This window comes from Oncorhynchus mykiss, chromosome 8, assembly GCF_013265735.2.
Source record: "Oncorhynchus mykiss isolate Arlee chromosome 8, USDA_OmykA_1.1, whole genome shotgun sequence".
Classification (NCBI taxonomy): Eukaryota; Metazoa; Chordata; class Actinopteri; order Salmoniformes; family Salmonidae; genus Oncorhynchus; species Oncorhynchus mykiss.
The window spans coordinates 32,070,677-32,091,539 of record NC_048572.1 but is presented as its reverse complement, the minus strand read 5'-3'; the positions used below and the strand labels follow the sequence as shown (position 1 = coordinate 32,091,539).

Here is a 20,863-nt window from a genome sequence, read left to right as displayed (position 1 = left end):
TGTCAGTGTGTGTGGAGAGTTTTGTGAGTGTGCATAGAGCCAGTGCAAAGGAGTATGTGCAAAACAATTAAGATAAAGATATCATTTGATTAAATGCTCAGCAGTCTTATGGCTTGGGGGTAGAAACTGTTCAGGTGCTTTTGGTCCCAGACTTTGGCGCTCCGGTATCGCTTGCTGAGTGGTAGCAGAAAGAACAGTCTGAATTGGGTGGCTAGAGTCTTTGACAATTTTTAAGGTCATCATCTGAAACTACTTATATTAGAGGTCCTGGATGGCAGGGAGTTCGGCCCCATTGATGTACTGGGCCATGCACATTACCCTCTGTAGCGCCTTGTAGTTGGATGCCGAGCAGTTGCCATGCCAAGTGGTGATGCAGCCAGTCAAAATGCTCTCAGTGGTGCAGCTGTATAACTTTTTGAGGATCTGAGGGCCCACGCCAAATCAGTTCAGCCTCCTGGGGGGGATGAGGCGTTGTCATGCCCTCTTCACAACTGTGCTGGTGTGTTTAGACCAGGATAGGTCCTGAATGATGTGGACAGTAAGGAACTTGAAGCTATTGACCGGCCTCCACTACAGCCCTGTCGATGTGAATTGTGGCAATAAGCTCCTTTGTCTTGCCCGCATCGAGGGAGAGATTGTTGTCCTGGTACCACACTACTTTCTACTTTTACATTTTGGAACACAGCTTGTGTGTTTTGTAACGGACTTTTTGACGTGTATCTGTAAATTGTATTAATGTTTTATTTTTGTTAGATCATCTGATTTCAGGTCAGATTATCTTCTTGACACTGAAATATGATGTAATATTATTACTGTCTCATCATCATCGGTGATCAGGCCTACCAGCCTTGTGTCGTTTGCAAACGTAATGATGGTGTTGGAGTCTTGCACGGCCACCCAGTCGTGGGTGAACAGGGAGTACAGGAGGGGACTGAGCACACACCCCTGTGGGGCCCCCGTGTTGAGAGTCAGCGTGACAGATGTGTTGTTGCCCACCCTCACCACCTGTGGACAGTCAGTCAGGAAGTCCAGGATGCAGTTGCAGAGGGAGGTGTTTAGTCCCATGTTTCTTAGTTTATTGATGAGCTTGAAGGGCACTATGGTGTTGAATGATGAGTTGTAGTCAATAAAAAGCATTCTCACATAGGTGTTACTTATGTCCAGGTGGGAAAGGGCAGTGCAATAGAGATTGCATCACCTGGGAATCTGTTGGGGCGGTATGCAAATTTCAGTGGGTTCAGGGTTTCTGGGATGATTGTGTTGATGTGAGCCATGACCAGACTTTCAAAGCATTTCATGGCTACAGATGTGAGTGCTATGGGGCGGTTGTCCTTTAGACATGTTACATTGGCTTTCTTAGGCACAGGGACAATTGTTGTTTGCTTGAAACATGTAGGTATTACAGACTGGGTCATAGAGAGGTTGAAAATGTCAGTGAAGACACATCCTGATAATCCATCTGGCCCTGCGTCCTTGTGAATGTTAACCTGTTTAAAAGGTCTTACTCACATCGGCTATGTATCATACAGTCATCCGGAACAGCTGGTGCTCTCATGCATGGTTTAGTGTTGCTTGCCTCGAAGCGAGCATAAAAGGCATTGAGCTCGTCCTGTATGCTTGCTGGGCAGCTCATGGCTGGGATTCACTTTGTAATCTGTGAGAGTTTGCAAGCCCTGCCCCATCCGACAAGTGTCAGAGCCGGTGTAGTAGGATTCGATCTTAGTCCTGTATTGATGCTTTGCCTGTTTGATGGTTCCTCGGAGGGCGTAGCGGAATATCTTATAAGCAACCCTGATTAGTATCCTGGTTCTTGGAAGCGGTAGCTCTAGTTTTTAGCTCACTGCGGATGTTGCCCGTAATCCATGGATTTCTTTTTTTGGGATATGTATGTATGGTCACTGTGGAGATAACGTTGTTGATGCACTTGTTAATGAAGCTGGTGACTTATGTGGTAAACTCCTCAATGGCATCGGATAAGTCCTGTAGCTTAGCGTCCTGTAGCAATGCTTCATTGGACCACTTCCGTATTGAGTGTGTCACATGTACTTCCTATTTGAGTTTTTGCTTGTAAGCAGGAATCAGGAATATAGAGTTATGGTCCCATTTGCTGAATGGAGGGTGGGGGAGAGCTTTGGATGCATCTCTGTGAGTGGAGTAAAGGTGATCTAGAGTTTTTGTCCGTGTGAGTTGCACAGGTGACATGCTGGTACAAATGGGGTAAAACTGTCACACCCTGATTTGTTTCACCTGTCTTTGTGATAGTCTTCACCCCACTCCAGGTGTTGCCCATCTTCCCCATTATCCCCTGTATATTTATACCTGTGTTCTCTGTTTGTCTGTTGCCAGTTCGTCTTGTTTGTTCAAGTCAACCAGCGTTTTGTGTCTCAGCTCCTGCTTTCTCCAGTCTCTTTTTCTCGCCCTCCTGGTTTTGACCTTTGCCCGTCCTGACTCCGAGCCCGCCTGCTTGACCACTATGCCTGCCCCTGACCCTGAGCCTGCCTGCCGACCTGTACCTTTGCCCCCCTCTGGATTACCGATCTCTGCCTTACTCTGAGCCTGCCTGCCACCCGGTACCGTTGCCCCACTGGTTTACTGACTACTGCCTGCCTTGATCTGTCTATTTACTGCCCCTGTTGGAATATTAAACTATTCTTTATTCAATGTGGTCTGCATCTGGGTCTTACCTTCATACCTGATAAAAATGGATTTCAGATTTCTTGCATTAAAATCACCGGCCACTAGGAGCTCCGCCTCTGGATGAGTGTTTTCTTGTTTGCATATGGCCTTATAAAGTTGGTTGAGTGTGGTCTTAATGCCAGCATCAGTTTGTGAAAGATGAAAGCTTTCTTGGTAAACAGTATCGTCTACAGCTTATCACGACGTATAGTATCTCAGGCGAGCAGTACGTAGAGACTTCCTTAATATTAGAGATTGCGCACCAGGAGATTTTTCCAAAGAGACACACACACCACCCCCTGATCTTAGCGGACTCTGACATTCTGTCCTGCCGATGCATAGAAAAGCCAGTTAGATGTATAGTATCCATGTCCTTATTCATCCAAGACTCCGAGAAATATAGGATATTACATTTCTTAATGTCCGAACGGTGCTTGTCCAGTTTATTCTCCAGCGATTGCACATTCGCCAATAGAACAGAGAATGTAGATTCAAATGTTTAATTCTCCACCATATTCTCACCAGGGTGCCCGTGTGCCGGCCCCTATAGAGCAGTCTTCACGTCCTTCGAGTGTCAGGGATTAGGGCCTGGTCCAGTATGTCTTTCGCCTCCTACTCATTGAAGTAGAAGTCGTCGATTTAGTGATCGCAGTTCTGATGTCCAGAAGCATAGGACACGATGGCGGAAACATTATGTACAAAAAAAGTTAAGATCAGTGCAAAAAAAATACACAAAATAGCACAATTGGTCAGGAGCTCGGAAAACAGCTGCCATTCCCTCCTATTCTAAAAATGTTTGATGACACTGACTATAGGTTGCAAGATTTACACTATAATTTTAATCATCCCTGTTATAATGGCAATTTATAATCTACCGTCCAATTCCAGTGAAATAAGTAATGTTTTAAACTAAAACACTATAATAACGAACTGTAGTGGCAATGACTGAAAAAGCTGATGACAGAGAAATAAAATAAAATATATAACGAAAGGGGTACATCTCCCGAGGCTCCAGCTGAAATTATCTGACGTTCTCAAGGTTTTAACAGAGTAACTGATTTAAATGGCATTAAGTAATTGGATTTCCTTTCTGGCTGGTTTCACAGTCGTTTGGAGATGTGCTACTTTACAATGTATCAGTTTCCAGTAATACATTTTCAGCCTCATCAAATAGCTCTGGATTGACAGAATATCCACCCATTGATTTTAGGGATGGAATTCTCTTGCTTATGGCCTACTAAGCATAAGCGAGCCGAACGGCCATGCAGCGCTTAGCGGAAAAAGGCAGTGTAAAATTGGAGAGTGAGTTGTTTCGCTGTCGTACAATTCAACGGACAGACAAAAGCAATGGATGATGGATGGATCACTTTGGATCGAGCTATATTAGCTCGATTATTATGGACAACTCGGTTTGAAAGGCTGAAAGTTCTGTACACGTGGCATTGTTATTGATGCTGTGCATTTTGTCTAGTGTAAAAGGCATTGTTTACTGTACTCCATCTATCTTTGGTGAAAGCTGAGAGACAAATTCTCTTCAGGCAATCAAAACAAGTCACCTGGAGTGTTAAAACAACACCTGTATTGAGTGTCTCCTCCATACAATATATTACAACTTGTTATTTTGTTACTTCATAGATCAAAGCTATCGGTGAACCTTCTCATTTGAAAATGAATGAAACGTTTAAAAAAGTCTGCATTTGTTACCTGTAGATGAGGACTTCATCGTCCGAACAGTTGTACTGGAGCTGAAACATTTTCACCTTGGGCGCTGCCTTGCTGACTGTCCACTTCACCAGAGCTGAAATGGCTGTCACCTCTGACACAGTGACCACTTTCTCAGGCGGGCTCTTAGGAACCCCCTTGCTGATCCTAGTGGTGCCTGTGATGTCTGAGAGGCGGGACTTGGGCTGCGAGGCTTGACTGGTGCCGTTGCTAAGGTGGGGCAGCTGGATGATTGACAGCTCCACAGAGGCGGTGGACTCTCCAGCCACGTTGGCAGCGATGCAGGTGAAGGTACCGTAGTCCTTGGAGGTGGTAATGAGGATTTCCAGGGTGCCGTTGCGGTAGACGGCGGTACGGGATGAGTTGCCAAGGAGACGGTCATCGGGGGCCATCCAGTGGATGGTAGGGGTGGGGTCTCCAACAGCCTCGCACCTCAGGCTGGCCGTCTGGCCCTCCAGCACCAGCATCTTGTGAGTGTGCTGAGTGATGAGTGGCGGCTCGCACACAAACTCCTCTTCCCTCACATACCAGAAGTAGCGCCCTTTCAGGCTGGGAGGGGAAGCGCAGGTCTCCAGGTCGTCGTCCCTCTCCAGCCGCCGCAGCCACAGCACCTCGCAGTTACAATGCAGGGGGTTTCCCCCGATGCTAAGGGACAGCTGAGGGGTGTAGGGCGTGGTCAACAGCACCAAATCCTGTGCCCTGGCGAAGATGGGGTCCGGGGGCAGCTTCTGCAGCCGGTTGGAGGTGAGATCCAGGCGAGCCAACCTTTCTAGATTAGTAAAGGTCCCCTCAGGGATAAAGTCCAGGAGGTTATGATCAAGACTCAACTGATGGAGGGAGACCATCTGCTTGACTGAGTTCCAGGGCAGGCTCCTCAGGTTGTTGTAGGACAGATCCAGATCCTCCAGGGAGGGGGCCAGGTCTTCGAAGGTCCTGTCTGAGATGCGTCCCAGCTGGTTGTTGTTGAGGATGAGGTGCTGCAGGTTAACCAGGCCCCGGAGATCCTCTGGACCCAGCTCCATGAGGCGGTTGTTGTCCAGGTGTAAGGAACGCAGGGTCTCCAGGTCGCCGAAGGAGAAGGGTTGGATGTAGCTGATGGTGTTGCGGCTGAGCGTCAGGTCCACCAGGTCGGTCATGTTGGCAAAGTCCTGCTGAGTGATGCGGAGGATGTAGTTGCCACCCAGCCGGAGCTCCACAGTGCGCCGGTCGAGGTCCAACGGGACGAAGAGAAGGCCTTTGGAGGGGCACAGGGTCCCAAGGGACTCGGATAGGTTCTGGCAGACACAGTACTTAGGGCATGCATGGGCCATCATCACTGCGGTTCCCAGGACCAGCAGGCAACAGAGGATGTGGTCCATGGTAGAGTCACACAAAGGAACCTACACAGGGAGAGAGAGAGAGAGAGATGATTAGTTATTTCATAGTGGGCACTTCTCATTTCACTATTGCTATGGCAGACAATCATGAGCTCATGCTGCTGTAAACTATCTATGCGGGTTTCTGCCTAGAGCAGTGGGGTTTTGGGGCCTGTTGTTGACAGCCTCCCTGGGTAATCTTGATGTGTATTGATTGGACTGCATTTTGATCAAACTCAACAGCTGCCATCAAATCCACATGGATTATAACTAGATTTGATCTGTTGTTTATGGCCGGATAGGAATGTATGTGGATGGATGTGTGTGTGTGTGTGTAGTCGTAAGACAGTCATACATAGAGGCAGATTTAACCAAGTGTTGCTCCAGTGAGACATCAAAACATTTATATTTACCATGTTCTATTTGCATTTTTGTCAAAATTAAGTTAGAACTTTGTTCTGTTCAATGTTCTCTACCTACACCATATGAAACAAGTATGTGGACACCCCTTTAAATGAGTGGATTCGGCTATTTCAGCCACAACTGTTGCTGACAGGTGTATAAAACCAAGCACACAGCCTTCGCCATAGACACACATTGGCGGTAGAACAGCCTTACTGAAGAGCTCAGCAACTTTCAATGTTCCACTGTCATATGATGCCACCTTTCCAACAAGTCAGTTCGTCAAATTTCCTGCTAGAGCTGCCCCGGTTAACTGTAAATGCAGTTATTGTGAAGTGTAAATGTTTAGGAGCAACAACGGCTCAGCCGCGAAGTGGTAGGCCACATAAGCTCACAGAATGAGACCGCCAAGTGCTGAGGTGTTTAGGGCGTAAAAATTGTCTGTCCTCAGTTGCAACACTCACTACCGAGTTCCAAAGTACCTCTGGAAGCAACGTCAGCACAATAACCACACACAAGACTAAGATCACGTCCGCCATTGGATTCTGGAGCAGTGTAAACAAGTTCTCTGGAGTGATGAATCACGCTTCACCATTTGGCAGTCTGACAGACGAACCTGGGTTTGGCGGATGCCCCAATGCATAGCACCAACTGTAAAATATGGTGGAGGAGGAATAATGGTCTGAGGCTGATTATCATGGTTCGGGCCCCTTAGTTCCAGTGAAGGGACATTTTAACCTTACAGCACACAATGACATTCTAGAGGATTCTGTGCTTCCAACTTTGTGGCAACAGTTTGGGGAAAGTCTTGTCCTTTTTCAGCATGACAATGCCCAAGTGCATAAAGCCAGGTCCATACAGAAATCGAGTTCGGTGTGGAAGAACTTGACTGGCTTGCACAGAGCCCTTAGCTCAAGTCCATCGAACACCTTTGTGATGAATTGGATTGTTGACTGCGAGCCAGGCCTAATCACCCAACATCAGTGACAGACCTCACTAATGCTCTTGTGGCCGAACGGAAGATATTCCCTGCAATGTTCCAACATCTAGTGGAAAGCCTTCCCAGAAGAGTGGAGGCTGTTTTAGCAGCAAAGGGGGGACCAACTCCATATTAATGCACATGATTTTGGAATGAGATGTTCGATGAGCATTTGGTCATGTCAAATCAAATCGAACCAAAGTTTATTTGTCACGCGCGCCGAATACAACAGGTATTACAGTGAAATGCTTACTTACAGGCTCTAAACAATAGTGCAAAAAAAGTTATTAGGTGAACAATAGGTAGGTAAAGAAATAAAACAACAGTAAAAAGACAGGCTATATACAGTAGCGAGGCTATAAAAGTAGCGAGGCTACATACAGACACCGGTTAGTCAGGCAGATTTAGATAGTATGTACATGTAGATATGGTTAAAGTGACTATGCATATATGATGAGCGGAGAGTAGCAGTCCCGTAAAAGAGGGGTTGGCGGGTGGGACACAATGCAGATAGCCCGGTTAGTCAATGTGTGGGAGCACTGGTTGGTCGGCCCATTTGAGGTAGTATGTACATGAATGTGTAGTTAAAGTCACTATGCATATATGATAAACAGAGAGTAGGTAGCAGCGTAAAAAGAGGGGTTTGGGGGGGTTGGAGGGGTGTATATCGTACTCGAAATACCCCAATTCTGGTTGCTAAGTTCAAAAGAATGCAATATAAATAGCTGACACCAGTCAAACCGACGAGGGTTCTGAAATGTAATGCCAATTATCTCAGAATCATCTTTTTTTGCAGATAGAACGTTATAGTCCCAAGCTCCCGATGTGTTATGTTGGTACAGTAAGTGTGGTAGCACACTACCATAATAGACGTCACTAGTAACCTTCAGACGTACGAGTTACCATACCCAATCTCATGGATGACTAACTCTGGAAAATCAGCTGTAAATGTCTTAGCAACCCATACGGAACAATCTTCAGAGTTGATGGTGTCTTCTGAACAGTCCACAAGGTTAATTGAGGACCTCTTTGAGTGACGTCATCGTTTTTTGTGAGTGTGTTTGTCATTTTGTATATTTGTATTCTATTATATTTAGTCAATTGTGTGCATGCAGGGCTCCCTTACGGAAGAGACCTTGGTCTCAATGGGACTGACTCCCTGTTGAAATACAGGTCAAATGCATCCTACCTATAGGGGGCAGTGGCAGCAGGGACCAGGTAAGGAGCCGTCGGTATGCATAACAAGTCTGTGGTGTGCACAGAGGGAGTAGAGGGAATTACCGAGCTAATCAGCTGAATGAGTGTGATCTCCCGACCCGTGGGGCTTTTGATTTGGTGTCTTTCGTTTGACATGCCCTTTCTGGAGTTTCATTTTGGTATTATAATTTGTTTGTCACTGTCACGCTCGCTATCCTCAAACTCCCTGTCATGAATCGACCAAGGCGCAGCGTGCATGTAGTTCCACATCTTTTAATGAAAGTGAAACCGAAACAACCAAAAAACAAACAGGTAAACAGCAAAGACCGCGACGCAACCGAGGTGCACACAAACACACGCGGAAAAATTATTACCCACAAAACACAGGCGGGAAAACGCTACCTAAGTATGGTTCTCAATCAGAGACAACGATAGACAGCTGCCTCTGATTGGGAACCATACCAGGCCAAACACATAGAAATAGAAAACATAGATAAAACACATAGAATGCCCACCCCAACTCACGCCCTGACCAAACCAAAATAGAGACATAAAAAAGGAACTAAGGTCAGGACGTGACAGTCACCAACTTAAACATCAACAACCCGCCTGTGCTACTTTCACGCTAATGCACACACCTAGTCAGGATACAGAACAATTGTGCAAGCTTAGGTTGTCTAAACAGTTCCGCAACACATGTACAATTTGTCTAAAACACACCGCAGTTATGACAGGGCCATTAATCATGGAAAAGGTTGCCCTTTAATGGCTCCTGTCATTTATGGTCCTCTGAGGACACCGTAAGGTCCCTTTCGGGGAAGTCATGTGACACAGGTCAATTCCAATAATGGATAATTCACTCAAGTGGAGATAATTCTGTAAACATAATGTATTCTTTGTGATCAGGGAATTCTGGGTAATAACTCAAGCCCAAAGCATTGGCGATGTCTATGACTTGCTTCATTAATCTTCCTCTTATTAATCTTGATAATGTCAGCCACACACACAAGCGGCCTACAAACATACACACACATGAGGCACGCAAGCGGGCACAAGCGCAATGGAATTGAATGGATTAAATGGAATGGTATCAAACACATGGAAACCACGTGTTGGATGTGTTTGATACCGTTCCATTTATTCTGTTCCAGCCGTTACTATGAGCTCGTCCTCCCCAATTAAGGTGCCACCAGCTGCCTGTGACACACACATACACCTCTATGACCTCACTGTCTACTCATCCATCAACATCCACACCCTCTTTCATCACACCGTCATACCCTGTTTATCAAACAACGTACAAGCCTAGTCTCTCTCTCTCTCTCTCTCTCTCTCTCTCTCTCTCTCTCTCTCTCTCTCTCTCTCTCTCTCTCTCTCTCTCTCTCTCTCTCTCTCTCTCTCTCTCTCTCTCTCTCTCTCTCTCTCTCTCTCTCTCTCTCTCTCTCTCTCTCTCTCTCTCTCTCTCTCTCTCTCTCTCTCTCTCTCTCTCTCTCTCTCTCTCTCTCTCTCTCTCTCATATACAGGTAACTACCAACATAAAGGAAACACCAACATGAAGTGTCTTAATAATGTGTTGAGACGCCAGAACAGATTCAATGAGCCTTGGCATAGATCAAGTGTTTGGAACTCTATTGGAGGGATACAACACCATGCTTCCACGAGAAATTACGTAATTTGGTATTTTGTTGATGGTGGTGGAAAACGCACTGTCAGGCGTTGCTCCAGAAATCTCTCATAAGTGTTCAATTGGGTTAAGATCTGGTGACTGAGAAGGCCATGGAATATGGCTTACATCGTTTTCACGCTCATCAAACAATTCAGTGACCACTCGTGCCCTGTGGCTGGTGGCATTGTCATCCTAGATGAGACCACTCCCATCAGAATAGAGTTGTTTCCCCATAGGTTAAAGGTGATCTCTCAGGATGACTGTGTGTTTATTGGTGTTCACCTTGCCCTCGAAAGGGTTGAGTGGACCTTAACCATGCACCCATTTCAATATACTTTGTATCCCTCATTTACTCAAGTGTTTCATTTAATTTGGCAATTACCTGTATATTTTCTTGCAAGGATTTCCATATAAAGTAGCGTATGCTATAAAGCAGGACATTTTTTTGCATCAATTGATTTGAACCACATTTGTAATTATGTCGACTTGCGGCAGAATTCAAAGACCTTTGGTAACACAAAGCATCTCTGGGGCTTTTGATCTCCAGAAAATGGAGGTGGCTAATCGTTGGCCCGGTGAATAGAGAAACGGCAAAGCTGTAAGGATGGATAAGAGAGCACGCTTCACTTTAAAGTGGAAATCAGCAGTTGAAACAATAACAAAGCAAATCCCCGCCCCTGTTTCAGTAAAAAGCTGAGGGATGGGTCTGGAGAAATGTAATCACTCTCAAGTTCAAAGACAGAGCTATGGACGCAAAGATTGACCGTCCATGATATCAAAATTATAGTTTGAACCATTTTTAAGACTATATCGTTTTTACTTACATTTACCTTGTTTACAAACATTGGAGTAAAATACATTTATATTTAGGTTCTGATTGAGTCAGACAGTTGAACATAATAAAGCATTTAGAATGGATTAGTAAAATGTGTATTCATATTGATCATTACGCCATTCATAGATGTTTAATATAGGTCCATATTAACCATTTACTAATATTTATTTAAGTATTTTTGCGTGGCCTCATCTAGCGTGGGCTGTTTATACCTTATAAACAGGGGCGGCAGGTAGCATAATGGTTAGAGCGTTGGGCCAGTAAGTGAAAGGTTGCTAGATCGAATCCCTGAGCTGACAAGGTAGAAAGAAGTCTGTTGTTCTGCCCCTGAACAAGGCAGTTAACCCACTGCTCCTAGGCCGTCATTGTAAACAAGAATTTGTTCTTTAACTGACCTGCCTAGTTAAATGAAGGTAAAAATATAAGTAAATACTATTACAAAAAATGGAGTGACCAGTGTAATTTCTCACAAAAAGATGGACATGCCATTCGTAGCAGTACCTGATATTGCTTAGAGAGAGAGAGAGGACGTTTAAACACAGGACCTTTAAGGAAATATAATAAACTTTTGATTCCCAAAAACTGTTGTGAAAGAACTGCAATTTGAAGGTTTTTTGCTAATGAATGTGAATGTAAGCTAATCATTAAACAGGGATATGTAGCCTAAACACAGCTGACCGGTAAGGGGGGGGGGGGGGGGGGGGGGGGGGGGCTGAGAGTTTTCCTTTGCGAGGGTTGAGATTTCGCATCCCGGAACTCCCGATTTCTGACAAGGGTTTATAATTAGACCGGCAAAAAAATCCTCACAGGTCTAGCTTCTAACATGCTCACCCACTGGCAGGTGCATCAGAACATTATCACAGAGGTTCAAATGTCTGCTTACAATATGGGCTAATCAGTTGCCTGAGGAAAAGGAGAGGAACACATGGCGCCTGGATAGAATGTTGGTAGCACAGAGGCCACGACAACATGACACGACTAATTTGTGATCATTCTGGTGTTATCCATTGTAATAACAAATCAAATCAAACCCTTCTTAGCCAAAGGATTTCAACTGTACTGTGAACTCTTCAAATCGATTGTTGGTTGTATCGAAGAAGCTCGCTCGTTTCTTATCATCCTTGTATTATTCATTGTTATTGTCAAATCATAATTTACTCAGGGGAAAATAGATTGTCGACGTTCAGATGTTCTTGACGGGGTGCTGACTGTTCAGGTCCTAGACGATAGCACGGCAAATATAGTCGAAGACCTCAAGGTACACTTCTCGGAAAATAAACCATGATTCATATTTCCATGGATATGATACTCCTACCGGTTTCTTGCATTGTTTTAGCAGGTATCTCTCTCATTAAGAGGCTCGGCAGTAGGTGAGATGTTTCCGACCCAGATAATTATCAAGCCTCCGCATCACATTCAGACGTGGGCACTTGCAGTTCTATAATTGGTATCGCAGGCAGGTACAACACATCTTCCCTTATATATATGATCATAACATAGCCTACAGGGAAGAACGTGTGGCTGAGATTTATATATTCACCCACACATTTACTTTGACAGTGCCTGCCTGTACATATGCTGTATGTTCAGATTGTATACCATATGTTTTCTAGTGAGATTGAGATATTGGATTGTCTGTGCATGTTAATATTGTGTGCTGCATAGTTCTAGTCAGATGAAGATATCGGATTGGGAGAGTTCTGCCTGGCTGCATGTGACAATCCCATCTCTGTCACCTTGCAGACAGAGTGATCCAGTGTAAACGTCTCGATCTGGGTGTTGAGTCTTTGTCTGCAGAAGCTGGATCAGGACTGATACTTTATTTCATCTTCAAGACCGGGTGCCTATTAGCATCCTTCTGCTAGCGGTTTAGTGAACGGGCTCTAAGTAGCTTTCAGAACAGATATCTCCTCTCCCCTATCCCCTTCCTGAATGGAGGGCTGCATGAGTCTGCAAAGACGTCTGTTCTGAGTGTGCACTTTAGAGAGGAAACTACCAAGTTGATGGAGACGGTTGTGTTTAGGGGAAATGTCAGTGATTTGGGCTGGGAAGGAGGGCTTGAAGGACTAAATGGCAGGGGTACATGGTAGGGTGGGAATTGCGGAGGGAGTGGAGAGCTGTGGTTCACTCGGCTTGTTAAATGGAGCATCCTGCTACAGACACACAGGAAGGCAGACAGATACAGCGAGACAGACAGACAGATGCCCGCACGCACGCACATACACACACACACACACAACATCACGCCCTGTAAGGCTCCGCTCTTGTGATGTGTCGCCTTTTTTCTGCTGCAGTGCCATTTTAATTCTTCCCGCATGGCTGCATGGTTTCTCGGGCAACACTGATCTCATTTATCAAAAGTGACAGCCTGGGCTAAAGATCAGCATATTCTAACTAAGAGAAAAGAAAACACTCTCTCTCCCTCACCTTTGCATAGCCCTGTCTCTTTCTCTCATTTTAATAACCCCAGAACTTTTTATTTGGTTTTGTGTATTTTTTTCAGACAGGGGGTTATAGGTACAAAAACAATCAAAGAAATGCACAACAAAGATAACCCCAAACCATTCCCCCTTCAGTCCCCATCCACCCACCCACATCCTCCCCACCTGTTTTTCGTAGCAGCGATGCCTGCCAGCTGCAATCTTCTCTGATTGATTGAGAGATTCGAGGGACTCCCATCGTCAAGTAACATACTGTAATAGATGCAAAGCATTACATTTTTAAATTACCCCAGAGCTTCTTCATTCACCACCAGGTCTTCTGTCTTCCGCCGCCAAGTTTCCTATGACTTTGAGGAGCAAGCTCCCATTAAAAATATGAAAAATAATAATAGCTGTTGGTGACACAACGATATTGATCCTCTATTGTCTGCTTAATTAACCTCATCAGCTAATTCTCCGTCCACCTACTCAAAGGTTTCTTTGGTGTGACATGGCAAAGGATTCCTTCCTTCTAACGCAGCGGTGAGATTGCATTTCAGGGGAAATGACTTGCCCTTTTGGGAAGACATATGACTGGATTACTTTTACCTTCTCCACAATTAGGAATCGAAATTAAATATATAAACCATTGACAACTCAATTGTTCAGGCCATCATTTGGATCCTTCCTTGGTCCAATAGAGAAAAGTCCCTGGCATGCCTGCAATGTGGTAATAGCCTTTATCTCCCGAGCACCATAGATCACATTGCCACAGATCAGCAGGCTTCATGACCAAATCTCTCAGGGGAGAATACTCAGGGCAATAACAGGCTGCAGGGAGAGAGAGAGGCCCTCTCAAATGCCAGCGCAGTCATGCAAGGGGCAATATAAGTTAGAGTATATTGGCAGAGCAGTTAAATAGGCATGAAGACACACAGGTGCACTAGCATGCACAAACATGCACGCACACAAACTATGAGTGCGCACACACAGACTACACATGCATGCAAACACACACGCACACACCCATTTTGCACTGGGAACAAGACATATAGTGGGGAGAACAAGTATTTGATACACTACCGATTTTGCAGGTTTTCCTACTTACAAAGCATGTAGAGGTCTGTCATTTTTATCATGGGTACACTTCAACTGTGAGAGACGGAATCTAAAACAAAAAAAAACAGAAAATCACATTGTATGATTTTTAAGTAATTAATTTGAATTTTATTGCATGACATAAGTATTTGATACATCAGAAAAGCAGAACTTATAATATTTGGTACAGAAACCTTTGTTTGCAATTACAGAGATCATGTGTTTCCTGTAGTTCTTTACCAGGTTTGCACACACTGCAGCAGGGATTTTGGCCCACTCCTCCATACAGACCTTCTCCAGATCCTTCAGGTTTCGGGGCTGTCGCTGGGCAATACGGACTTTCAACTCCCTCCAAAGATTTTCTATTGAGTTCAGGTCTGGAGACTGACTAGTTAAAAATCATACAATGTGATTTTCTGGATATTTGTTTTAAATTCCGTCTGTCACAGTTGAAGTGTACCCATGATAAAAATTACAGACCTCTACATGCTTTTTAAGTAGGAAAACCTGCAAAATCGGCAGTGTATCAAATACTTGTTCTCCCCACTGTAAATCAAGACGGACACATCTTCATTCCAATCTAGCCTCCCTATTGGGCCATAGTCACAGGTAATGGGATGAGACAGAGAGCTCTGTGTCTCAGGGAGCATCTGCCCAGGCTGACCCCCACACTGTACCTGCCAGTCCCCCTCCGCCCACCTCAGTCCCCCCGGTCTCCCTGGCTGAGCGGTCAGGTGTAGTTGGCCCATCTGGCAGCTCAGATAGTCAGTAGACTTCCCCTGATGCTGCACCTGCTCCAATGAATGACTTAGAAAATTAGGAGCATTAAACACAGGCTAAGAAATGCTGTCCGACAAAAACAGGTTCTAAATCTCTCTGGGAGAGGCGTTTGTTGTGTTCCAAGTGGTAAGAGTGTGAGAAGAAGCTACCCGCCCGAGGCGATCAATATAAGCACGGCTGTTTGTAAAAAGAGATGCGAGAGATAGAGAGGGGGCAGCATGGGAAAGGGAGGGAGAGATATGAAGGGGAGAGAGAGAGGAGGGAGAGAGACAGAGTGAGATATCACTGATAACAGGGCAGTCTTATTCACCAACTAACAACTAACCAGGGCTATTCCTGCTGCTGTGGTGTCAATTGCACCTGTGAATGAGTGAGACAACACCCACGAACCCCAGCCCCTCATCCTCCTCTTCATCAACATCTCTGAATATAGCACTCCACAACAATGCAAATAGTCACCATCATTTAACACTGCATTCAATGTTGTTTTGACGTAGCTCATTGTCCAATCCTCATCATATGACTCCTGCCCAGCACTCACTCACTCTCTCTCTCTCTCTCTCTCTCTCTCTCTCTCTCAAGTGTAGACCATACAGTATATTGTGTTACTCAATAGGTTATAGAAAAGAGCAGGTCTGAAGTCTTTGTTCAGAAACCAGTCCTACCCATCTACAGGTTATAGAAAAGGGGATTTTTTTTTTGCATGTTTTCATAATGAGAACACCCCCCAACTTCTATGTCAAAGATAGTAAAACAGTAATGTCCCCAAATATATTACAGTATACTACATTCCGCAAAAACACTAGAGTATTTTGTTACTACAGTATTTATACTATAGTCAACTGTAAATACTACAGTACACTACAGTGGATACTACAGTAGTGTCACTCTCCCTCTCTCTCTCCCTTTTTCTTGCTCTCTCGCTTTCTCTGCCTCTCTCTCCTGCTCTCCTCTCTCTCTCATTCTCTCTTCCTATCTCCGCCTCTCTCCCGCTCTTTTGCTTTCTCTCGCTCTCTCTGCCTCTCTCTCCTGCTCTCCTCTCTCTCTCATTCTCTCTTCCTATCTCTCCCTCTCTCTCTCCCTTTTTCTTGCTCTCTCGCTTTCTCTGCCTCTCTCTCCTGCTCTCCTCTCTCTCTCATTCTCTCTTCCTATCTCCGCCTCTCTCCCGCTCTTTTGCTTTCTCTCGCTCTCTCTGCCTCTCTCTCCTGCTCTCCTCTCTCTCTCATTCTCTCTTCCTATCTCCGCCTCTCTCCCTCTCTTTTGCTTTCACTCGCTTTCTCTGCCTCTCGCTCCTGCTCTCCTCTCTCTCTCATTCTCTCTTGCTATCTCCGCCTCTCTCCAGCTCTTTTGCTTTCTCTCACTTTCTCTGCCTCTCTCTCTCTCTCTCTCTCTCTCTCTCTCTCTCTCTCTCTCACTCTCTCTCCCACTCTCTCTCTCTCTCGTGCACTTTCTCTGCCTCTCTCGCTCTCTCTGCCTCGCTCTCTCTCCCACTCTCTCCCGCTCTCTCTGTCTCTGCCTCACTCTCTCTCGCGCTCTCTCCCACTCTTTCCCGCTCTCTCTCGCTCGCTTGCTTTCTCTGCCTCTCTCGTTTTCTCTGCCTTTCTCTCTCTCGCTCTCTCTTTCTCTCTCTCCCCATGTTCTCTGTTTGAGTAGGACCAGGAGAGGCGACTGCTCTTATCAGTGTGTGTCAGACAGCATCCCACGTCCTCCTACAGTACACGAAGCCCGCAGGCTCACACACGCAGGAATCACATTTATGCCTAAAAAGAGTCAGTGAAGATCATAGACAAAGAGAAAGAGGACCAGAGGGACACACAGAACCAGAGAGGCAGAGATGGACAGAGGAATGGAGAAAGGGATCGACAGAGATATTTCCTTCTCTTACATACTGCACATTTCAGAACATTACAGTATTTTGGGTGGTGGCAATGATGATGATTGCGGTCTTGCTACTGCTATGAAATAAGCTACATTACTTCTACTCCTACTGTTATGAATGTCAATGTAATGGTGCAACACTACTCAGCCCACAATATATCAAACTTGTAGAATATTTTGTAAAATAGTTTCAATCCCACTTCTGCTTTGGATTTTGTATTGCCAAAGCTGTTTAATAAAAGATTATACGATCATTAGTTCAGAGAGTATCAAATTCACTGGGCTTTTTAGTGAAGCACGATAAAAGGCAGATCTTATCCAGTGTGCCCTAGCCTTTAAACTAATCAAAAGGGGGGAAGCAACATTTATTTTAATCTTTTTAATAAGTGTTACATAACCTTTTTTTCATGTAGATTAGAGATTGAGCTAAAAGCACAGAGAGATTTCACTACAGAGACACTGTTGTTATTATGTCGCATTATCTATTGACTTCTGTTGGCACAGCATGTCTCCCAAGGTCATCTAACCATCATAGTTTTGTAAATGGCTTTCAATGGAGTGGAAGTTAGTTGCCTTGAGAAGATCAATGGAGTTCTCTATTGGGATTCTTCTGGGGCTTTTGTGAACAACAAATTGAGCATGAGTGTTGTTGGCCCACTTTCTAATGTTTTTTTTCTGTTTGTTAAGCCATGTCTTTGTTGAGGTGCTTCACATAGGGCATTCAAGGGGACTTTGAATACTATACTGCGGATTGTTGCATGCGTACAGTCGAAAAAAGGGATTCATTATCGCATGAAATAATTATAGACAGAGCTCAGAGCAATCTCGAGGTAATGAGAGCAATTAAACGGGGATGAAATATTAATAGGGCAGGATATTACTTTCCTGTAAATTTCTAAGTCAATACAAGTGGCATAAAAAGTAAAGTCCTGTTGCTTTTCGGGGGGCTCCGCATGGCTCTTTGGTAGCATCCTTCCTACTCAGGAAAACAGGCTAAAGACGGAAACTAAAAGAAGCAGAAATCGTCTAGAGAAATGGCTTACAGTAAACAATCCCCATCCATAAACAGCCTTCATGTTTATGTGAGCCTCTCTTATCTCCTGTCATATAACTCATTGGAATAATGAAATGCCGTGGAGTCAGTGCCTATGCAGTGGCTGCCCAGAGGGGGTTATAGCTAGCCTGCAAACAAGTCCCATCTGGCCAATAACTAAATGTCATTCCATTGTCTCTTTGAAACTTCCCAAACAATAATAACGTTGTGCACTGAGTTTACCAAACGTTAATATTGAGTTGTCCCCCCACAACTCCTCTTTGACCTAAGAACTGCCTCAATTCATCGGGTCATGGACTCAACAAGGTGTCGGAACCATTCCACAGGGATGCTGGCCCATGTTGACTCCAATGCTTCCCACAGTTGTGTCGAGTTGGCTGGATGTCCTTTGGGTGGTGGACCATTGTTGATAAACACAGGACATTTTTCTCAAGGCTTAAAATCCCTCTTTTACCTGTCTCCTCTCCTTCTGACTGCAGTGGATTGAACATCATAGTTTTCACCTGGATTCACCTGGTCAGTCTATGTCAAGGAAAGTGTTTTTAATTTTTTCAGTGTATAGGGTCAAATCGAAGAATGCAATCCGGAGAGATCAAAAATGGAATATATACTGTCAAGAGTGTTGGATCAGATGAAATTACGACGGGGTTAGTTCCGGCCTTGCCATCTTAATTGGAGCCACACGGCGCTGCTGTGAAAGAGACGAGAAGACAAATAAACAATAAGTCGCTCAAGAAATGATGACGGCGCATTTTAAATAGGGGTAATGGAAAGCTCAGGAAGATGCAATTATGTCGACTCAGTGGGAAGGAAGTGAAGTTATTATATCGCGGCAGATTTTCAATACAAACCTAACCCATCTGGGGTGGCAGGTAGCCTAGTGGTTAGAGTGTTGGGCCAGTAGCCGAACGGTTGCTGGTTTGAATTCTTGAGCTGACAAGGTAAAAAATCTGTCATTCTGCCCCTGAACAAAGGCAGTTAACCCACTGTTCCCTGGTAGGCAGTCATTGTAAATAAGAATTTGTTCTTAACTGACTTGCCTAGTTAAATAAAGGTTACATTTACTCAAGAGTCTCGGGACAGTAGCAGAGTAGCAGCAACAGTTATTCATACAGACAGAGGACACCATTTCAAAGTGCCACACATGTGCATCAGTACATTTCAGATATTTGAAAACATATATTGATAAAGTGATCTGAAACCGAAATTAATAAAAAATAAGTGCACCAAAAATAAGAAGCAGCAAAAATGACCAAAATTACTATATATAAATGCTATATAAATTACTATTTGGACTATTATAACTGCAAATTATCAGCACTCTTTACTGTCTCAATGTCCTCTCCTTGTTCGGGCGGAGTTCGGCGGTCGACGTCACCGGCTTTCTAGCCATCGACGATCCACTTTTCATTTTCCATTTGTTTTGTCTTTGATTTCTACACACCTGGTTTCTATTCCCCAATTACATGTTCATTATTTAACCCTCTGTTGGTGTGCGTGTTTGTTTATTATGTTCAGGTTGTATCTTTATGGATGGAATTGTTTGCCGGGTTCGTTTTTATGGCCGTTATTTACGAGTTGACCGGTATTTTCACGCACCTTTAGTATTTGTTTTATACTGGTGCAGTTCGTGGAATAAACTACCTTGTACACTCATCTCTGCTCTCCTGCGCTTGATTCCATGCACCAGTTACACACAGCCTGACACTTAAGCTGCTATGTAAACGTTTTAGGCTCAACTGTTCAGTTGGGTTCTTGATATATTCAGGTGTGTCATGTGTGCTTCCTTCTGTGTCTTGGAGATACTTTTTAGCCACATGTTTGTGCTGATGTGACTCGTGGTTAATACATACAGTATGGTGCCTTTGGAAAGTATTCAGGCCCCTTGACTTTTTCAATTTTTTTTTTACGTTACAGCCTTAATAATTAATCTACAATGGATTAAATAAAAATATTTCCTCAGCAATCTACACACAACGCCCCATAATGACAAAGCGAAATGTAAAATATATATATTTAAAAAAAATAAAAAATTAAAAACAGAATGTATTTATTGACATACTGTACGTATTCAGACCTTTTGTTATGAGATTCGAAATTGAGTTTAGGTCAAAGGAATTGTCCGTAGAGCTCTGAGACAGGATTATGTCGAGGCACAGATCTGGGGAAGGGTACCAAAACATTTCTGCAGCATAGAAGGTCCCCAGGAACACATTGGCCTCCATCATTCTTAAATGGAAGAAGTTTGGAACCACCAAAACTCTTCCTAGAGCTGGCCGCCCGGCCAAACTTAGCAGGGAGGGAGCTGACCAGGAACCTGATGGTCACTCTGACAGAGCTCTAGAGATCCTCTGTGGAGATGGGAGAACCTTCCAGAAGGACAACCATCACTGCCTGGTATGGCAATTGCTTGGCCTCCGACCGCAAGGCACTTCAGAGGGTAGTGCGTACGGCCCAGTATATCACTGGGGCAAAGCTGCCTGCCATCCAGGACCTCTACACCAGGCGGTGTCAGAGGAAGGCCTAAAAATTGTCAAAGACCCCAGCCACCCCAGTCATAGACTGTTCTCTCTACTCCCGCATGATAAGCGGTACTGGGAAGTCTAGGACAAAAAGGCTTCTCAACAGTTTTTACCCCCAAACCATAAGACTCATGAACAGGTAACTTAATAGTTACCCGGACTATTTGCATTGTGTGCCAACCCAACCCCTCTTTTTCGCTGCTGCTCCTCTCTGTTTATCTTATATGCATAGTCACTTTAACTATACATTCATGTACATACTACCTAAATTGGCCCGAC

The 20,863-nt window shown here is 44.5% G+C and overlaps 1 protein-coding gene across 2 annotated transcripts in view; it reads right to left on the bottom strand.

The window, feature by feature from the left end:
• LOC110529794 (leucine-rich repeat and fibronectin type-III domain-containing protein 2) overlaps positions 1–20,863 on the bottom strand; it is a 159,788-nt gene that overhangs the window by 19,340 nt on the left and 119,585 nt on the right. The window contains exons 1-2 of one of the 2 annotated variants that reach the window (XM_021612329.2): positions 14,361–14,408; positions 4,381–5,777 (exon numbers count right to left, since the gene is read on the bottom strand). In XM_021612329.2, the coding sequence (XP_021468004.1) occupies positions 4,381–5,756 (1,376 nt within the window). In that variant the 5' untranslated portion in view covers positions 5,757–5,777; positions 14,361–14,408. Of the gene's footprint in view, positions 1–4,380; positions 5,778–14,360; positions 14,409–20,863 lie in introns of those variants that run through there. The other variant, XM_021612328.2, reaches the window with a different exon arrangement.